This window comes from Microcaecilia unicolor, chromosome 2, assembly GCF_901765095.1.
Source record: "Microcaecilia unicolor chromosome 2, aMicUni1.1, whole genome shotgun sequence".
NCBI lineage: Eukaryota > Metazoa > Chordata > Amphibia > Gymnophiona > Siphonopidae > Microcaecilia > Microcaecilia unicolor.
In genome coordinates this window covers 80437282-80459890 of record NC_044032.1, presented here as the reverse complement: position 1 = coordinate 80459890, position 22609 = coordinate 80437282, and the positions used below count along the sequence as shown (strand labels likewise).

Sequence of the window (22609 nt, the reverse complement as noted above, 5' to 3'; positions counted from 1 at the left end):
AACACCAATCTTTTTATTGGCATTTATTCTCCTTGGAAGGCTCAGTCACACCTGGGCAGATACCATCTTCTGAACCACCACTGCCAGGAAAAAGAAAAGCTTGTCTTTAGATCTATCAGCTGGGGCCTGAGTTTTCATGTCCTGGCTTCTAAGGTAGGGTCAAAATTTCATTCTATCCCAAGTGTTTGGAATCCTGACTAGCAGCACTTGGAAAAGTAAGCAGCCTTCACCCAGCACAGCCATAAATTCAGAAACCTTAGTCTTAAAATTATTCTGCTGTGGTTCTTCTCCCTTATCAAGGTTCAATCATGGACTGTTCCAGGTCCCACACTTGGAACTTTGACAAAATCCCAAAAGAACATGCTTTACCTGCAAAGCCTCAAACCAGCTCCCAAATATGCTAAAATCTAGCCTAATCAGGCTTTGCTTGAGTAAGTCAGATCTGTTCTGCCCTTCCCTATGAAGCATCAATCTCTCAGATTTTTTTTCCAGGCACTCCCATTCTCAAAATGTTTCTTTAAAATGCAGAAAAATACTTTAAAACACATCTCTCCCTCGTCCTCTGCTCATAATCAACTAACAGCCAAACCCTGCTATTTCTAGCAGTTTCTAGGCTGAAAGAACCCCTTTCAGGGCACACTCACACAATCACCCTTCCCTGGTCCTCAACTACCATCAACTGCTCCAGGCATACAGCAAACAAACTGCATCATTGTCTTGGGCTTGCAGCCATGAGGCTGCTCAAAGCGCCCTTGTGCTTAATTCAAACACCTCAAACTAGGCTCCTCTTCAGCTCAAAATTATGCCCAAGCTTTAAAAAATATCTTCCAGTATCCCACAATCACACTTACACTCACATACACATTAAACTAACTTTAAGTTAGCTTCCAGTTCAGCCATGCATGCAGATATTTGCACATGCAGCCGCCCATGCTTGAACAGCTCTGCTTTCACCCATCCTTGAACCACCCGTTAGCATGTACACTTCCACTGTGAACATTCACATACTACCCAGAGATGTTGCCAGCCTGCCACACACATACATGCCTAGCCAGCCACCCTGTTACAGTCTCCTTGTGCCCATCAGCATACTGCCCAAGCCTCTGGCACTCCTCAGCTTGCCTGCTCTACCCAGCTCTTCATAGAACCTTTTCATACCTTCTGGAACCTGAAGGGAGCCTTCCCCCTTATACCTTGCTAAGGCTCCTTCTACTGATGCCATCTCCAAACACGTCCCAGAGCTCCTCTGCTAGATCTGTGCTCCCAGGGCCCTGCGACTAGTTCCAGTGTACTCCACACACACTCTTCCAGCCAAGCCCAGTAGAACTCTACCTCTCTTCATGCATGTGCAGCATTCTGTGCATGCACCCAAACTGGCCTTATCTGCTTTTCCCAGCATACAGCGCTGCCCTGGGACCCGTGGAAAAAAAACCCTGCTTTCTCAGCAAGCCTGAGCCTGCTGGATTTGGAGTGCTTTTGCCACAAGCATTTCTGGGTTCACAACTGGCCTGTGGTGCCTCCCCGACTGCCTGCTCCCTTCCCCAGCAGCCTTCCTGTTCCCTTCACACAGCACATTTCACTGCCAAAGTCCTGTCCTGCTATACAGGGCCCAACAGCAGCAGCCTCCTCGCCCTCACCCACCCTGGGACCCAGGAAAAGCCCCACTCACTTGATTTGTCATCAGTACCTGACGCCCTTCCCTGGGAGTGAAGAGCACACCAGTGTTTGAACTCTAGTTACCATCTTCAGATCAGAGCGTGAATTTTGTTGCAAAGTCTACCTACTGACCTTACTTCCATCTTGCTGCTTCAGGAGGTGCTGGGGGAGTGCGGCATTAAGCCCCACCCACTTGGTTTGTCATCAGTACCTGACACCCTCCCCTTGGAAGTGAAAAGTATGCCAGTACCTGGGGCACACCACCTCAGGTGTGCCACTGAAATGCCCCTTGGTGGGCTGCTTTGTGGACATCTTTATGACAACTTCATGGTTATTTTTATCTCTTGTTTGAACTAATTGTTCTTTTGTTTCATCATGCAGCTCTTTCTATGTTTATAGTAACGGGGTCTTTTTATGTTATAGGGCAGGGTCCCTTACAGTTTGAGTTTTACTAACTCAAAGTGGAATATTCCAGTTCAGATTTCTAATAAGTTAATTATCATCCAACATTTACTAATTCTGTTAATTTACAAAACCTTATAGATTGCTCACTGTTTTTATGTCATCAGATTCCTGTTATAATTCATGATTGCTGATATGGTAATTGTCCTTCTTGGAGAGTTAATCATACTTTGCCGCATATCAAAACAACTACAGATAAAGTAGCTTCCCATATGCTGGTACCTTGTTTATATTTCAATGCAAAATGGGTAATGAGTAAGACTAATATCATTAGAGATATGCTTGAGGAATATGATCAAGGCTTAATATTTCTATCTGAAACCTGGTTCTCTTTGTGCCTCTCTGGTTATAAGATATTGCACTCACCACGATTGTACAAACATGGTAGAGGTTTAGCTATGCTATATAAATCTTTTTTTCACTGCTCGTTTAATAGATAAGGTTTCAACATCTTCTCTAGAATTAATATGTTGTAAGATTCAAGACTCTTCATTTGTAGGCACTATATGCAGTATGGTTTTATATTGCCCCCCCCCCCCCCAAGCAAATGGTCTGAGAATAGAGATATGATTCAGGAATATGTGTCTAAATATATGTTGAAAACATTCTTAATGAGAAGATCTTTCACTAAAGAAATCAATTCATTCACTGTATTACTACTAAGATCTATTGTTCCTGATGATTAATAACAGTCTATTTCTTTTACAGTACTGTATTTTTCTTATACATTTTGAATGTACATTTAATGTAAATTACTTGTTATCAATATTTTTCTTATTGTAAGGCACTTTGAACCTGAACCTGTTTGGGATAATGCAGGATACAAATGTTATAAATAAATATGCTCTGCAATACCAATCTTTTTTATTAATTGGTTATGTAAATTTACATTTACATTTAGAAGATAGGCAGGATGGTAGGTTTGTAGAGTTTTTTGATCTCTTCGATAATTTGGGATTTGATTACCCCTCATTACAAAGCACCCATGAAAAGAGTCATGTTCTGTATATGTTAGCGATGACCAATGGTATTTATTTTCCCTTTATCTGCATTTTAATACTTGAATTCCACTGCCATGGACGGATCATTTTTTAATGGATTTTACAATTTTTCTGGCAGGATTTTAAGCTAGAAAACATAGGGGGAAAGTTTATACTCAGACTAGAGGTAAAATTGACATCTCGTTATTCTGGAATAAAATAGGAGAGCTACTTACGTACTACGCACGATTTGTTTTTAGGTTGGCGGATGCATGCTTCAGGCATTTTAAATGAAATTGCGCCTTTAAAGGTGAAATTAAAAATTCCTTGCAAATCTGAGAAGTGGTTTGATGAGGAGCTTTTGTGCTTGAAACATGATATTAGAAAGTGTGAAAGTTTAGAGAATGGACTTTACTTTTAATTAATAAAGCTGGCCCTTGAAAGTATCTTTATATAAATGACTTATTATTGAAAAGAAGAGGGCCTTTTATTTCAAACTCATTGATTCTAATCAGCACAGTTCTCAGAAATTGTTTAATGAAGATATTTTAAATACAGACAATCTTTTGATAGATAATGATCTTAATACTCCGTCAGCTGACATTCTGGCATCATATTTTTTGGAAAAAAAGTTGAGAATATTCATAAGCCGCTAATCACATCTGTCTTGATGGAAAAGGAATGTTTAGTTCTAATCAATGATATTCCTATAGATCGCTTATGGAGCAACTTTGACTTAATTACGGAGGAGGAAACTAAAAGTTTGGTTAAGACGTATTCTAAGTCTAACTGCAGTTTAGACCCGTGTCCTGCCCACTTGATGAATGTCATGAGTGATGATTTTTTTTATCTGTTTTTACATCCTGCTTAAATTATTGCCTAGATGTTGGCAATTTCCTTCTCATTGGGGAGAAACTGCTCTCACACCCATCCCTAAAAATGTTACGAGGGATCTGCGAGCTGTCAGTAACTATTGTCCAACCTCAGTACTAGTATTTGTGAAACTGCTGGAGGGGTATGTTTTGCAAAGGTTGAATATGTACTTGGAGGAGAATGATTTACTACATCCATCACAGTCTGGTTTTAGAAAGAATTACAGCACTGAGACTGTTATAACAGCTATTCTGTCTCACAGAAGGAGCTTATTGAGCTGCGGTACAAATATCATCATAGTCTAGTTCGATTTGTCATGTGCGTTTGATCTTGTTGACCATGACATCTTGCTGACAAGATTAAATGACATTGGCATAAGTGATGCTGTTTTGAATTGGTTTCAGGAGTTTTTAACATCTCTTACTTACAGGGTACAAAAAAATGGGAACCTTTCCAACAATTGGAGTCCAGGCTGCGGAGTGCCTCAAGGCTCCTCACTTTCACCTTTACTATTCAGTGTACTACTTTAATCTCTAGGCAGGGTATTAGAAAAACTTTATTAGAGTTTTTTCATATATGCAGATGATATTTCTATCGTATTGCCTGTACTAGTGATTGGTCTACTACTTTGCATAATACTGTTAGATGTTTTCAAATCTATGCTGAAAACCCACCTTTTCACTGCTGCTTTTAGCTCCTAGCCACAATTGCCCTCCCCTTGTTCCTTCCTCCCTTCTCACCTATTACTTCCCTCACCCGTAACTGTCTTGTCTATCTGTATTATTTAGATTGTAAGCTCTTTTGAGCAGGGACTGTCTCTTTGTATCAGGTGTTCAGCGCTGCGTGCGTCTGGTAGTGTTATACAAATGCTAATAATAATAATAATAATAGATGTGTCAGACTAATTGAGAATCAGATCACTTCTCATAGATTGAAGTTGAATTGTGATAAAACACAGTTGTATGGTTTGGTCAATTGGACCCTTCTTTATACCCCCAACAGTTTTCTATTGATAACTGCCTCTTTCATTTTGAGATTTGTTTGAGAATTTGGGGCATGGAATTAGATGGAATGTTAACTTTTAATGCACATATTAAATCGTTAATAGGTAAATCTTTTTATATATTGAGAAAGCTTAGGTCAATTCAGTGGCGTACCAAGGCCAGGGCAGTGGGGATGGTCCACCCCGGGTGCAAGCTGCAAGGGGGTGCCAGGAGCAGCCACACGGCTGTTGGCTCCACTAGTTCCCTGCTCCCTCTGATGTTACTTCCTGTTTTGGGGCAGGGAACTGGGGGAGCTGACAGCCGCACAACTGCTCCCTGCACCACCAGGAGGTAAGACCGATGCGCTTGGGGGGTGGAGGTGATGTGCTGGAAGGGGTGTCGTGATGCACCGGGGGGGGGGGCGCAGTGGTGATCCGCCCCGGGTGGCAGCTGACCTAGGAACACCACTGGGTCAATTCGTGGTTATTTCGAGCCTGGCAAATTCAGAATAGTAGTTCAATCTCTTACCTTATGAAGACTCGATTACTTCAATGTAGTATATAATGTTTGTTCTAAATCATTGATTAAACGTATGCAACTCATTCAGAACATGATGACCAGACTAATATATTCGGCTGGTAGTCTTGAGTCTGCCAGCCATTTGCTTAAGGAATTGCACGGGCTACCTGTTCTGGCTAAAGAGCAATTTAAATTGTGCACATTGAGTTTTAATATCATGTATGGAATGACACCACTATCTTTATAACTTGACTATTCTGTTACATGATCTTGTTGCAGCTGAACTCGTAACCAGTTTATGCTGCGCTTTCCTTCTGCGAATCAGATAAAATCAAAAAGAATTTTTGATTCTTCCATTCAATATCAAGCGACATTGACATGGAAGTCTTTACTATTAGAAATTCGTATACTTACTGACTATGAGGTATTTTGTAAATTATTGAAAACTTTCCTATTCTATAAATATATTGCCGTCGTCGGCCACGGATTTTATATATATTTTTAAAGAGTTATATTATGCTGTTAGACTGTTTTTGCCAGTCTTTTTTTTTGTTGTTGTCTGCAATGAACCAGTATATGGTATTTGCGGAATATAAGATCCGTTTAAGAGTAACAGTAAAAGTAACAGGTGAATGAGGCAATGTTTCTTTTACCTGCTTACAATAGTAGTAGTAGTGGAGGCCTAAAGGCGGAAATTAAAAAACTGAAGAAAACGATTCACTAACCTGGCTGGTCCTCTACAAGGACACCTCGTTCACAAGCTGATCCAAATGTATATGGTCTACAAAGACATTGGCACTCAGTCCCCTCCAGGATTGGCTGACCATGGTTCTGGCACGGCTGACATTTACACGGATCTGTTTCTTTCAGGTACTCTTCAATTGCTTGTTTTAAGTAATACCTCTTCACTGAAGCACAGGGCACTTCCTTTACCAGCTCATATAGTGGAGTCAGCTACAGAAAATGCAAAGATAATTTATCATTCTGTGAGGTTTTTCAGTAAGGGGAAAGGGAAATGGGACTTGATATACTGCCTTTCTGAGGTTTTTGCAACTATATTCAAGGTGGTTTACATATATTCAGGTACTTATATTGTACCAGGGGCAATGGAGGGTTAAGTGACTTGCCTGGAGTCACAAGGAGCTGCAGTGGGAATTGAACTCAGTTCCCCAGGATCAAAGTCCACTGCACTAACCACTAGGCTACTCCTCCACTCTGAGGAGCCCTCTCCCCCAAGGAAATGCAATAACAAAAGACTGCAAAAAACAGGTTGATTCTTTCATAGGTGATGCCAGCAGCATCCATTGAAGAAATTATTTCTAGCAACGTCAGCGCCTAAAAAAAATATATCTAAGTCCTACTGCTGTGCAGTCACAAGTAGTACAATAGAGAGAGTTTTTTTTTAAGGGCACAGTTTTCATATTCCCCTTACATCTTGCAAGTATGTAGATGCAAAAGTGTGCTTCAGGAAGTGCATATATGTACTTTTGCGGCAGGGGTAATTCTATAACAGGGTGCCTCCAGTTAGGTGTCCCAATAACTTGTGATAGGAGCATATTCTATACCAACAGCAGGGTATCAAGGTGTCATTATAGAACACTAGCATAACCATGTGTCAGTGTGCCTTATATTTAGGTGTCTGCAGTTACACCAGCCATAGACCTGGTATAACTGTGGGTGATAAATGCAACAAGGACACATGTAACTTAAGGTATTCTGTAAGTTGCACATGTACGTGGGAGATATGGGCAAAGCATCAGCAGAACATGGACATATGTATGCTCCCTTTGCAATTTTGTTTTTTAGCACTTAAGAATACCCTTATGGAATAGAGTTTAGGGTGCTTATGCATGTAAAGTGCTAATTTTCAAGGGGCACTTGCATTTACAAGCTAAAAAAAAAAAGTCATGCCCTTTTTTCGGACATGTTATTTTCACAAAATACTTCTTGTTTTTGCATCTTCGAGGAAAACATACATATTTCCTTTACACCTACATATATTTTACAAAAGGCTCCATATTCAATGAATCTTTTATAAAATAGCCAGGCCTAAGTGAACCTTCAGGTGTATGCCCCCCCTCCGCTAGGGTGGATCAAGGCCAGCATTTCCCCTTCCTTTCTCTAATCCCCCCATAGTTCAGCATCCCACTTCCCCTCCCTACCCTCTTCCTCATATTGGCAACATCCTCTTCCCCTCCTTACTCTCGCCTCAGGTGGCTAATCTCCCCCCACCACCACCACGTGGCCAATATCCACCTTTCCACCCTTTACTCCCCCCATTCAGCATTTCATCTCCCCCTCCCATGTACACCATCTCCCCACTCTTGCCACTGCTACCCTACCTTTTCCCAGACCCAGGCCAAAGTTGAAAACAGCCTGAACAGCGTGTGCTTTTAAATACAAACCTACATTCAAGCACTGCCATAACTCACCCTCCTCTGACACAGGAGTTTCTATCAGGGAGAGGGTGAGACGCAGCAGCGTTTGAATGTGAGCCTGTGTTTAAAGGTCCCGTGTCAGCGCTGAGTCTGCTTTCAACTTCAGCCTGGGCCTGGAAAGAGGTAAAGCAGTGATCACAGGAACAGGGAATTCTAACACACATAGCTGAAAAAGGGGCACAGCCATGGGATGAGTATGGGCATGTCAGGGGCATTACTCAAATTTATATTTAGGTGCAGGTTTTCAGTGGCATAAATAGCTGCGCTTAAATATAGATTTGCTCCCTGGTCCTGTTCACTATTCTATACACCGTGCCTAACTTTAGGTGCATTATATAGAATAGCACTAGGCTATTCAGATGCATCTAGATTTTAGATGCCATTTACAGAATGTGGCCCATTGTGCCTATGCAATAATTGCCAGATGCAGTGAAAAGATCAACATTGTTTTAGTTAAGAAAAACAAAATAAAAACTGACCTTTTTCTTTATGATGCTGGGCACATTCTTTACCGATCCGGCCCATGAGGAATATCTTTCTTCATTTGCTACAGGACTATCCAAGTTTAGGTAGCTAAGGCTGGCTACAAATTTAGGTTCTCCTCCAAGAATAAAGGCATCTCCGTGCATCTCTCGGCTGCTGGATCCTATGTAACAAAACTAAAATATTTAATTTTCAGAAATAAAGATTATTTGAATGATTTTTACTAACAATAGATAGATTCAAGAACTATGCAAATCTCTTGGTTAATACTACAAAATTTCAGGCAATAGCAATGCAGATAATTTGAAAGCCTGCCCTCTCTCCGCCTCAAGCCTGGCCCCTTACTACATGGATAGTATTGAGGAGGCATAAAGACAGATTTTCAACCCAATACTATTGTTTATTGGATTTAGCTCCCACCTTTTTTTTAGCAGTAGTTCAGTGTGAGTTACATTCAAGTACAGCAGGCTTAAAATTTAAGTTAGTACCTGAGGCCATGAAGGATTAAATGACTTGACCAAGATCACAAGGAGCAGCAACAGGCTTTGAACCTGGTTTTGCTAGTTATCAGCCTTGTACTCTAAACACTAGGCTACTCTTCCACTCTGGCACAAGTGCCAAAAATGCATATATAAGGCTATATGTTCCCAGCTGCCAGTGAACATAAAACTTCCATCGATGAACGTATAACTTCCTTTGAATATCAGCCCATACATACTCTACCCAAAGTGGTACACAAGCAGAAAGAAAGAATTTGGGTTAATTGATTCTTATTATGTTACTATATTATATTCAGCTCATGCAGTAAGCAGCGTCTGAGCTACTCATAGCAGCAGCCGCCTGAAGTGATCCCAGATATTCAATGCCAGGGAATGTGAAGATCCTGGCATTGAATATCTGGGTCTCAGTGGTCAGACGGCTGAGGGGAGACATGATAGAGGTATATAAAATAATGAGTGGAGTGGAACAGGTGGATGTGAAGCGTCTGTTCACGCTTTCCAAAAATACTAGGACTAGGGGGCATGCGATGAAACTACAGTGTAATAAATTTAAAACAAATCGGAGAAAATTTTTCTTCACCCAATGTGTAATTAAACTCTGGAATTCATTGCCGGAGAATGTGGTGAAGGCGGTTAGCTTAGCAGAATTTAAAAAGGGGTTGGACGGTTTCCTAAAGGACAAGTCCATAAACCGCTACTAAACGGACTTGGAAAAATCCAAAATTCCAGGAATAACATGTATAGAATGTTTGACCATTTGGGAAGCTTGCCAGGTGCCCTTGGCCTGGATTGGCTGCTGTCGTGGACAAGATGCTGGGCTCGATGGACCCTTGGTCTTTTCCCAGTATGGCATTACTTATGTACTTATGAAGTTAATCAGGAACACGCTTATATTCAGACTGGTGCTTGGTTAACTTTAGTGAATAATGTTACTACAGCCTTTTTTTTGCAGTCATAACTTTGAGGCCCTTTATCTAAGGCAAGTAGGCCTGTTGGTTCACTGGTTTTTCCACGCCTCCACCATAGCCTCTCAATCTTTTTGGCACAAGCTTCAGATATTTGGGAATTATATGGGACCACAGCTGGCACAACTGTCCAAGGTATCTTTTTCTCCTTCTGTGGCAGCTCCGAGCTGTTTGCCATTACTTCAGTTTCAATGATTATCATTCCTTACTTCTCTCTTTCTTCAGCTCCCGATAAGACTACTGTAACATTGCATATGCAGGCTTACTGCAATCATCATTGAAAAAATTACAAACGTTACAAAACACCGCAATCAGTCTGTTATGTCACGCCCACCGGTCAGATCACACCACCCCTCTATTGAAGAGAACCTCGCGCCCCCATTTCCCTATGTCAGTGACAGTGGCTCCTCCCCAAATCTTGGGGAGATTTTGGAGGAGTCAGGTTGGGAGGATAATGTTATTGGGGAGGTTGGATCAGGGGATAATGATCTTGAGAGAATCAGATTAGGAGAGGGACTTGTGTCTGGGGTAGGTTGTTTCTTCAGAAGGGGCAGTGCCTTTTTATTTGTAGGGCTGTGATTGCATTACTGGAGTGCAGCTAGCATGGCTGCACGTAATTTCACCCAGGTTCCCTTTGTCTAATATTACATTTTGTTTAAAGATCAGAAACCATTCATAGTGATACATATACAATAACAGGGGATATCAGGGGAGGGGGGGAGTAAATACTTTTTCACATCATTGTATATGTTCAACCTGCGATAGTAACTTTAAAAACTGTTACTAGAAAACATGCTTTCAAATGGTAGATCCATAAAGTTAAGAGAGAAGAGTGGGAATAAGAACCAGACTTTCCAGAGACAGGACCACTGAAGTAGTTCAATATAATGAAGTCAGTTTGTTTTTTTCCAATAAACTTCATTATATTGAACTACTTCAGTGGTCCTGTCTCTGGAAAGTCTGGTTCTTATTCCCACTCTTTGTTGTGTTTTACCGTGGGATTGCTTGTGTTCTCCATGTATGTTGATTCCCTGTGCAGATCCATAAAGTTGGAATTTGCTTCCCATAGAGATTCATATGGAATGTAATTATTTTGTTTTTAGAAAGAAATTGAAAGCACTGGCTTATGTAAACATCTGAAGAGTTAGCGTACGATTTTAGTGAACTGTGTAATTTTAATAATAGCTTTAAGTTAGTCATATGGGTGAAAATGGACTTTGCTTGAATGACTGAGTATGTTATTTAATTTTTGGTTCAGCTATGAATGTGTGATTGCAAGCTACTTTCAAAAGTACAGAAAAATCCAATAAATGAGAGGAAATAACCAGAGCCCCTTTTCTGAAAAGCTTATTCTCTGTTTGTGGTTCAAGTGTTTGTACTCTGTCCATGCTTTACAACTCTCAGTGGCACACAACCATTGAATTATGATAAGGATCAATATAGGTTAGCTGGATTCCAGCTCAAAACAGCTGTTAAGTAGGAGATGCTTTCAGACACTTCAAATGACAATGTGCTCTTACAAAGTTACATAGAGGGGCATTTTCGATATGATGTCTAAATCCGACTTTGGACATTTTGCTGAAAACATCCAAAAATCAAGTACTGAAAATGACCATTTTCAAACCAGAAAAATGTCTACCTTTTTTCTTTGAAAATGACCATTTCCTAGATATTGTTGTGCTTAGTACGTTCTATCTTTTTGTAACATTTTCCAAAACAAAACATCCAAGTGAGAAACGCAAAAAGTCAAGCCACTGGGACAGAGGAGGCACCAGCTTACCTAGTAGACTGGCCACACAGGCATCCCAGCAGAGTAGTGGGGCACCCTGGGGAGACACTGCAGTGGACTGCACATAGAAGGTCTTAGGTACACATCTCACCTTTACCCCCTTATATTGAATGGTGATCACTTCAAAACCCACAAAAAACCTACTGTACCCAACTATACAACACTACAATAGCCCTTATTGTTGCACGTGTCACTTATATGTGGGTACAGTGGGTTTTGGGGGGGTTGGGGGGGTTGGGGGGGCTGACACTTTCCAGCACAAGTGTAATAGAGTGGATTATGGGCCTGGGTCACTTCTCTATATTGTACCGCACCAACCACTAGGGTATTCCAGGAACCTGCTTGCTGCTATAATAGGACTGACTACAACATCTGAAACTGTCATAGAGGCAGCTATGTACTGCTTTATTTACATCCTTGCGGAATGGGAGGGGGTCAGTGACCACTGAAGGAGTAAGGGGTGTCATGCCTTTATTCCTACAGTGATCCATCTGGTCATTTAGGACACATTTTCTTTGGCTTATTTGTTAATAAAACAGGTCTAGACCAAAATGTCCAACTTATAACACTGAATATTTTTGTTTTGTTCCATTATGGCATAAAAATGTCCAAGGGTTAGGAGCGCCCAGATCCCACCCTTAACATACCCCTGATACACCCTCTTGTGATTTCAACGCACTTCTGATGGACGTCATAGAAAAACATATAAAAATTGGTTTCAAAAATACCAATTTGGACATTTTTGTGAGAAAAACGTCCAAATGCAGACGTTACATTTTGGACATTTTTCTCTTTTGAAAATGAGCCCCGTAATAACCTGTATAACTTCGTAAGTCTATGGGCTTTGAAAATGCGCATCGGTCCTGCAAAGGATCTGCACTCTTTTGATGATTTTATCTGCTTAAACTTGTAGGTGGAACTATGAGGAAATTATTATATCATCACTTTCCTATAGGTGCATAACCTTACTGGTGAACAGAATCTAAGATTTCAAGGTTTTTGTTTTACTTGATATACTGTACCATAAGTATATAGTGTCTGAGCATTTTACTATAATTAAAATAATCATTAAATTCCAGAAAAGTAAAAAGGAACTACAATGATCAATAGGACAGAAAGAGAAAGATTGGAAAGAAGAACAGGGAAAGTTATGTCATGCAGGATCCCACTATTGCACTCGCACTGTCATACTGCAAAAGAGCAGGCCAAAAAAAATCCAAAGGGGTCTCTGAACAAAAATGTCTTCAGCATATTTTTTGAATCTATCAAGAGATTTTTTTAAGCAGAGATGAAATGCAGGGAGTTCCAAAGCAAGGGTCTGTTCACACTAATGAAATTTGAGTGGATAGTGCCCAGACAGATATGCCAAAATGAAGGTACAGTTAACAAAAGCTGGATAGATGATCAGAGATTTCTGGATGGTGTGTAAGGCTTTAACATCAGAAAAAAATAAGGTGGGTGACCAGAACAGAGTACTTTAAAGAATCTTAAAACTGAACAGCTGCATCAAATAAAATTATTATCCTTAAGGTGAGTGCCTCTCTTCTTTGCTTTTATGATCTGAGCTAGTTATAAATCTGGCCAGAACTGTGTGTTTATATTGCTTCTGTCAAAAACATCCACAGTGCTTCAATCCACAACTGTTAAAAATATATACAATAAAACATGACTGAACTGAATTGTCTATAGCAATCACAGTATCCATATTTTTCAGGTTTTTCCTTACCCTACCTCCCCTTCTCCCCCCTCCTTAACCAGTCCCGTACAGCTGTATAAAACAATGAGCCAAGCCAACTTCTTGCACCCACTGGTCCTTCAGCCACCCTTAAACTACTCCTCTCCCATTCAGGATCAAGATTCTCTACCCTCTTATTACCATTCTTTCTCCCCTCTTATCTTAACTGCTCATAAATCTCATCCTTCTAGGACTGAACCAAACATGTTCAGAACTACACTCTGTGCATTAGGGCAGAGATACTTAACTGCCCCCCACAACACACACACACAAAATCCTAAGTTGTGTAGAATGAGTAGAAGTAAATCGATTTTTTACTCATTCCAAAAGCACAAAGACTAGGGGACACTAGAGGAAGTTACATGGAAATACTTTTAAAACAAATAGGAGAAAACATTTTTTTCACCCAAAGAATTAACCAGCTCTGGAACTTGCTGCTGGAGGATGTGGTAACAGTGGTTAGCGTATCTAGATTTAAAAATAGGTTTGGACAAGTTCTTTGAGGAAAAGTCCATAGTCTATTATTGAAATGGAAATGGGAGAAGCCACTGCTTGCCCTGGGATTGGTAACATGGAATGTTGCTACTAATTGCGTTTCTGCCAGGTACTTGTGACCTGGATTGGCCACTGTTGTAAGCAAGATACTGGGTTAGATGGACCATTGGTCTGACCCAGTATGGCAATTCTTATGTTCTTAGAAACAGGGGCTCTGGTTATTTCATTTATTGGATTTATTCACTGCCTAGGATTGCATTTCCCCACAGCTCCTTTCCCCAGCCTCCTGTACCCGTGCACCACTCACTGTCACACACTCCCACATCTCTCAGATTCTTTTCATCTCTCAAGTCCACGCCAGTCCATGTCCAGCATCGGCCCAGTTCCACTGGTGCTCTTGTTTGTAAGACTAGGCTCCTCTAGCCACCACCTGGAGTGCTCCTTATTTTAGAGCATAGTTCTAAGAGCATTTCAGCCCCTGATGAAACTTGACAAAATAGTGAAACGGAGAGCCCCGTTAGGTACTAGAATCAAGCTAAGTGCCTTTTGTATTGAACTGTAATAAATTATGAAGAAATGAAGAAGTAATTCCAGGATTTAAAGTTATTTGGAGAAGTTATAGTGCATAATTTTAACAGAATGAAATATTATAAACAAAAATCTAAACATTCACTATTTGGAGGTTTTTTAAGACCAATGATAAGATTGGGGTCCAGTATGAGCTGGCACTAAGCTAGTACACTTGCTGCCAAGCCAGGACATATGAGGTCTTTTCCTTCAATTAATTTAGAGTATTTAAAAGTTTCAGAGTATGAAAATAGAATATTATTTTGGACTTTGGATTTCACAGGAAGAGATACAAGAATATAGTTAAGTTTTCAGCTCATTATTTTGTCTTGGGCTCCTTAAGTACCATAATTATAATACAACAGGGGAAAATTTCTTTAACCAGAGTACAAATATTAATAAAATACACTTTTTAAAGTACTCCCATTACAAATATGTTATGGTATTGTTCGTAAATCATTTATTTTAAATGCTTTGTAGTGCCTTTCATACTCCCTCACATTAATCACCTAACGGTCACCCCAGAACTCCTTGCTGCTTGCCGCTCGCCTGATCACATTCATTCCTTAAGTACCAGCCAGATTTAGCAAGCCATCCAATTTTTTTGTTCGAACATAAATTTCTACAAAATGAAGGAAATAGAGCTAGATGGAGCATATACTGTACAATAGTACCTCAAATACGTGATGTGCTATGGCAACAGTTATCTCAAACAACTTTAACATCTTTAACATGTAATTCAGCACCTCTTTCTGTACTCTAGGGCTCCTGTACAAAGCAGCACTACCGATTAGCGGATCGCTGAATGTGAAGAAGCCCATTCAATTACCATGGTCTTCTTTGCATTCAGTGCAAGGTAATCGGTAGCTCCGCTTTGTAAAAGGAGCCTCAGTCACAGCACCTTGTCCCAGTCCATTCTAAAACCTAGGGGTCCACTTACAGACCACCATTATCCACTGGGGGCAGAGTTAGCAGATTTTGCAGCTTCACCCAGGGTGTTGAAATAAAGAATTTCCCCCTTCTGCGTAACTCAAAGCCAAGCTGGGAAGAGTAGCGTGAACTTGGCCTATGCAGCATGCAACTTAGAATGCATTACCGAAAACTCCATCCACTGGACACCACCACCTTAGCCAAGTAATCCTGGAATACGGTCATTTTTCTCCCTCATACTCCAGCCACAGACCAGTTCATAGAGGGTAATTCTTTAAGGGGGTGGTTAGGTTTAGGGGCTAGAACAGCAACTATTTGAGACCTGTTCTATAAAGAAGAGTAGGTGCCTACTATTGGTTAGTTTAAGTGTCCAAAAAAAACATTTATATATAGGGTGCAAAGAAATACACCTGCGCATTGGAGCTGACTCTGTGGGTGCTGTGGGTGCTTGAGCACCCCCAATATTGAGAAAATTCCTTGTAAGTGTCCAGGGAGGGGTTATTTTCATTGGGCTTAGCACCCCCAATAATTTTGAAAAGTTGGCTCCTATGCACCTGCGATAGAGTTGATGTAAATACTTGCACTTAGATTGCAAAGGACCACATATAGATTATAACATTTTATAATCTATGTGCGTATTTATGTGCCTTGCCCATGTTCCACCTAAACTCCACCTATGTGAATGCCCACCAGCAAAGCATGTCTCATCGCGTCTCATCACATACTTACAGAATACCACTTAGCTGGAAACTGCCCATTTACATATGTTACATGTTCACATACGCATATAAATGACTAGAACAATGGCATTTATGCCCGATCTTGCTGCTTAGAACTATGTGACTCCTTATAGAATTACCCCAGGGTACCTGCAAAATTTCCATTTTCTGCACAAAGTTTAGCAATTTGAAGATTAACACTCTGGGGTGCACTGCAACGTTCTGCTTTACACTCAGCGATGGGTTCTCTTCATAGGAAGTCCACTTAGAACTCCTATGGAATCCATGTTTTCAGTAGTCCATGCAGCTCAGTCTCACTGATGGTTTTAAGCAAGCCAATAAGCTGGAGCCTGTTGCATCTGGAGCTGTTTTCCAAGCCTTCGAGCTGTGCCTTATAAAGCACTAGTACCTCCATCATTCTGGTTCTCTCCTACCTCCCCATATACACATTGGCACCCGGTATATGAGGCGTGGGGAAGCTAAGCCTCCCCAGTCGAAAGTGCAGCCAGCCTTCATGTAACAAAAACTGCCAGCAGTCCACCCAGCAACAAGCAACAGAGGATCTGAGAGGCCCTTCTTTGCAGCAGTTTCTCCTCTTCTTCCTCCTCCTCCTCCTCTCTTTTTTGCAGGGGATTCTCCTCTTCCCCTCCCCCCACGACTCTCAGTTCAGGGCATCTCTCCTGCTCCCTTGATCACTACTAGTAGTGGTACTGTAGCGATTACAGCAATCTGCCTATTTGCCTCGGCCTTCCCTACCACAGGTCCCGCCTCCTCTGATGCAACTTCCTGTTCCACAAAGGCAGGAGCACGGGACCCATCATGTTAGAGAAGGTTGAGGCGCTGAAGCAGATTGCTGTGATTGCTACAATACTGCTACTGCTAGCTTCAGTTATCAAGGCAAGTGAAACTTACAAGGGATGTTTGTCTAATAGATTGTAAGCTCTTTGAGCAGGGACTGTCTTTCTTCTATGTTTGTACAGTGCTGCGTACGCCTTGTAGCGCTATAGAAATGCTAAATAGTAGTAGTAGTAGTAGGATCATTGGACAGTGGGGAGGGCAGTAAAAGGAAAGACCCTAGAACCATGATGGGGGGAGGGGAGGGGACAGGACCTGGCTGTAGGAACAATGGAGGGAGAGAGGTGTAGGTGCTGCTCTGCTGGACCTTGGGGGGAGGGGGATTGGCAGAGAGAAAGAAGTGCTGGAGGGGAGGGGTATAATAGATGTCGACTAGCTGGTGGGAGGAAGGGAGAGAGAGAAAGAGATAGAAGAGAAAGGGAAGAGGGGGGGGAGAGAGACTGGACCATGATGAGCTGATGGGAATTCAAGCATAGGGACTGGGACACAAAGGGAAAATACTAGAAAGAGAGGGGATAAGAACACACAGGGACAATGTTGGGCACACAGGGGTCGGGATAGCTACACAGGAGCAATGTTGAGCATAGGGGGAGGAGAGCAGATAGGGACACGGGCAATGCTGAGCACAGGGGAGGGTTTATAGGGACACAGGGACAATACTGGGCACAGACAGAAGGGAATAGGGATAGAGGGACAATGCTGATCATGTGGGGGGCAGATAGGGAGTTAGGGACAATGCTGAGCATTGGGGGATAGGGACACAAGGGCATTGCTGATCATGCGAGAGGGGGATACGGACATGGGGCAATGCTGATCATGGAGGTGAGGGTTAGGGACACAGGGACAATGATGATCACATAGGGAGGATGGGGAACACAGAGGGGAAATGCAGGATAGGTCAAGGTAGGAACATAGAGGGGAAATGCTAAATATAGGGGAGGATTGGCACACAGAGAGCAGATGCTGAACCTAGAGAAAGGGACAGGGACACAAAGGGGAGATGTGGACAGGATGGATAGGGACTTAGAGAAAAGATGGATGGTGAACATTGATAGAGAGGAAATGTCAAATGGTCAAGAGGTCCTACAAAGACAAAGAAAAGAAAACAGAGAAAAGCAGAAAAGAGATACTGAGACGAAAGCGAATAGAAAAAAATTAAATGCTCGGACAACAAAGTTAGACAAAAAGTATTTTATTCTGAATTTCTTAATTGGAATATGCTAGGTTTTGGAAATGTGCATCTCTGATATTTTGCATTGTTTCTTTTTCTTTGTTACTGATGTGTGCAGAGTCAGACCTCAGGGTTTCCAGTTCATTTTTTGCCTTCATATCTTTATTATTGATCTGTGGTCCCTTGTTTCTTATTTTGAAGGTCTGTCTGTGTTTTGTATGTGTGACCAAGGAGCAGTATTCTACTATCGTGTAGGATCTGTGTAGAGGTCCAGCCCCACCCACTTTAGCCTTCCCAAACAGCTGAGCCACCGACCACCTATGCATATACACTTCTTCCCTATGAGCAGTGACTTCTAGTTGTCATCCGCACTCATATCATCATTTGATTTTGGCCAGAATGTTAAAAAGGCCCTCCTATGATGTTCTGAAAAGCTTTAAATCATATTCAGCTTCATATATTATGCAAATTGAAAATGAGACTTAGATGGCTCAGTTACCTACCTGAAGATGACTTGACAACATTATGAAATCTTCTGCATTTTGTTGTTGTTTTCTTCCAGAAAAGAAAACCTTTGCTTGATGTACTGCATTTGTTCATATCATATATACTGAGACCTAGAAAGAAATGCATCACTAGTTATGATCATGATTACTATTGTGTATGTAGCATTGCATTTGCTGAAGATAGATAATACACAGCAGTGGCATAGCTATGTGGGGCCATGGGGGCCTGGGCCCCCCAATTTCCTCTGGGCCCCTGGTTTTGCTGGCGAGGGTCCTCAACGCCCACCAGCTGAAGCGCTGTCCAGCGCCGGTCTCCACTGGAAAACGCTTCAGCTGGTGGGGGTTGGGGACCCCCACCAGCCAAGGTATTTGCAGCGGCAATGAGTGGGGAGCGGCAGGGTGGTGGCACCGGGGGGGGGCAGCGGCGGGGGACAGACCAATATGTGCCTCCCCATCTCGGGCTCTGGCCCCCTCCCAACACAAGGTCTGGCAATGCCCCTGATACACAGACAAAAAATATTTGTAATGGGTAGAGTTTTCAATAGGAAGAAAAGAAGTGTATCTAATATGAAAACTGGTGTGTGTGGTGGGGGGAGGGGGAAATATAAGAATGGTAGATGAGTTTGTTGAAGATCTAGGGAATGAAATAAGGATTCTTCAGAGAAATTAAATATACCAGAATGATGGTGGAAAGACTTGAAGTAAGTAAGCATAGGAGATACAGAACACATAGAAAAGGGTAATGAGAGATTAAGATTGTAATGAAAGAAGGTACAGCAGAGCTACCAAGTTACTCAGTTCTAGGAAGGAGACTTTTTGACCAACCCTAGTTTTGAACTTACACCTCCATTGCAGTATGCTATTTGTAGTCCCTGAATCTACCCATTGAAATCAATGTTCTAGATCCCGTAATGCATCAAAATGGGATTGTCAAAAATCCAGGACCTATTAATGTTAGTTCCTCAAACAAGGGATTGAGACCACTTTAAGAGATCAAGAGAGTAAAATATCTATTCTGGAGACAGAGATAAAGAATATTAAGGATGTGCACTCATTTGAAATGACATGGGAAATGGGAACGGCTCAAACAGAGGCAAGGGATCGGCAATGCAAGTGTAGCAGAACACACAGCAGACCACCAAATCCAAATTGTAAATAAAATGACTTTAATAACACCAAAAGAGTACTATACTTGACGTGGCCATGTTTTGCCCAGTAGGCTGCATAGGAGGCAAGACTGTTAAATCAAATTAAAATCATACATTAAGGCTTTAGAACTAGAGGACATGAAATGAGATTGAAGGGGGGCAGACTCAAGAAAAATGTCAGGAAGTATTTTTTCACGGAGTGGTGGATACTTGGAATGTCCTCCCGCGAGAGGTGGTGGAGATGAAAACGGTAACAGAATTCAAAAATGCATGGGATAAACATAAAGGAATCCTGTTCAGAAGGAATGGATCCTCAGAAGCTTAGCGGAGATTTGGTGGCAGAGCTGGTGGTGGGAGGCGGGGCTAGTGGTTGGGAGGCGGGGCTAGTGCTGGGCAGACTTCTACGGTCTGTGCCCTGAAAATGGCAGATACAAATCAAGGTCTGGATACATACTAAAAATTGTACAGATATACAAATATATTCAAATCATATTTAAAGCCAAAATAAAATCTCTTATGAATAATATTGAAATTATGCAAAATAACATACAATCAATGAAATGTTCAAATAACCAACATACAGAAAGTGCTGCAATGTGCCTATTATTTACTTTATTCAATGAAGACAGAATGGAAAGTGAATACAGGAATGCCGTATAAAAATGGGCTTGTGCAACATCGTGCTCAATTGTGAAACAAGCATCAAATGAAGCTTTAGCCTGATCAGTGAGAGTGCACGACATCAGCAAACATGATTTAAGACTGACAAAACTACATACCTAGAGGGGGGAATCAACAACACGCTTCCCTCTAAAAATAACAATCAGGGTCAAATCTAAAATAAAAGCTGTAAAACCATTATGTAGATCCCTAACTAAGGGTCCTTTCACTAAGCCACAGTAAAAAGTGGCCTGCAGTAGTGTGGGCACGTGTTTTTGGCGTGTGGGAAAAAAGGCTTTATTCAATGGGGGCAGTAAATGGCCGTGCGCTAGAATTAAAAGTGGCATAAGGCTATTTACTGCCTGAGCCCTTACTGCCAACCATTGGCGTAGCGGTAAGCACTCACACGGTACACACGCGGTACTCATGCAGCATTCGCCAATATGGCCGCGCTGCTGATTACTGCCAGAAACACCTCCCGCTGTAAAAAATAGAAAAATATTTTCTACTGCGGGAAGCAGCATGCACCACTTCAACATTACCGCCGGGAGGGTGCGCTAACTGGGCGGTAGTGTTCATTTGGCTAGCGCTACAGGTGCAGTAGCCCTAATGCCCTTAAGATACCCATTAGGCATTACAGTGTTGAATCTAAATAAAGATAATAGAAAAACCATTGGTGGAGCATTGCATACGATACAAACATACTTTTGACCAACTGAGATTTGTGACTATCAGCAAACCTACCCAGTCCTAGAAGGGAGATTTTAGGCCAGTCCTATCTTTCTGACAGCCCTATCATGATACATTATAGGACTTCCAGCATGGTAGAATCAGGAACTATAAATCCTACACTGATTTGGGGTGTAAATTCAAAAGCAGGAATGGGCAAATATTTCTCTCCTAGGCAGGGGCATAGCCAGACCTCGGCAGGGGGGGGGGGGGAGCAGAGTCCGAGGTGGGGGGCACTGTTTAGCCACCTGACCCCCCCCCCTCCACCGCCGCCAACACAAAAACCCTCCCCCATCGCTGCCGCCGCCAGGTACCTTGGTTGTTGGCAGGGGTCCCTAACCCCCGCCAGCCGAAGACTCTTCTTCAGCGCCGGTCAACTCTGGCGCCTTCGCTGTGTGATGATCTGTTTCGAACTCCTGACGTCCTGCACTGTGCACGTCCTGTATGTAGCCCCATGCAGGAAGTAAGGCGTCAGAAACAGATTATCACACAACAAAGGTGCTGGAGTCGACCAGCGCTGAAGAAGACTCTTCAGCTGGCGGGGGTTGGGGACCCCCGCCAGCAAACAAGGTACCTGATGCGGCGGTGGGGCAGGGTGGTCAAATGTAGAGGGGGACAGGGCTTAATCTGTGGGGGCCCATACCCCCATGGCCCCTGCTCCTAGGACTGGATAACTTGGGAGCCAATGATCAGAAGCAAACATGGGTGCTGGAGGCTATTAGCACTATATTAGCGCCTGCATTTGCTCCCGCCCCATGATCAAGCCAGCGAGCACGTAAAACAACGCACTTGCCAGCTCTGACTGCAAGAAGCATGCAAATGCCTGCTAAACACAGCATTAACTATTCCTCCCCAATGCTCAGTAGGCAGCTCGCCAAACAAAGGTGCTGCTGCCGCAGCAAACCCCACACCAGTTCAGAGCTGGCATAAGGGTTTCCAGAGCATTCTGGAGGCATGGGGAGCCTGTCCAGCATGCATTTACATGCTTATAGCCCCCCCCCCCCCACCACACCCCCAGACACAGGAGCTGAAGGTCCAGTATTCCGTGGCTGGGGAGAGGGAGAAGGCCATGGGGAAACTTGTCTGAGGGCGGGGGGGGGGGAAACCTCCTGTTTGACAGGTCCAGGACCTGTCAAACGACTTCTGCGAGAGGATTGTGCCTTGGGAACATGCCCAGGCACAATCCTCCCGCAGAAGTACCACCATGATGAATATTAATAATGCACATAAATTTGCATGCTATTAGTTTTGATCATTGGGGTTTTAATTCCCCGTGCTGTTCCGGCGCTAATTTTTCAGAGCTATTCAGAACAGCGTGGGGAATTTGATCAGCAGCCCTTTGGCATCACTGCATTAGAGAGTTTACTAATGAATTGCTTTCAGTGGTTCCTGCCACATCCATAGGAGGGTTGTTTTTTTTTTTAGAATAGGCCCGGGTAGGCTTTA

The 22609-nt window shown here is 42.4% G+C and overlaps 1 protein-coding gene across 2 annotated transcripts in view; it reads right to left on the bottom strand.

The window, feature by feature from the left end:
* C7 (complement C7) overlaps positions 1 to 22609 on the bottom strand; it is a 120469-nt gene that overhangs the window by 42959 nt on the left and 54901 nt on the right. For both annotated transcript variants that reach the window (XM_030193081.1, XM_030193082.1), the window contains exons 9-11: positions 18624 to 18737; positions 8391 to 8557; positions 6199 to 6427 (exon numbers count right to left, since the gene is read on the bottom strand). In XM_030193081.1, coding sequence (XP_030048941.1) covers positions 6199 to 6427; positions 8391 to 8557; positions 18624 to 18737 — 510 coding nt within the window. The remainder of the gene's footprint in view (positions 1 to 6198; positions 6428 to 8390; positions 8558 to 18623; positions 18738 to 22609) is intronic.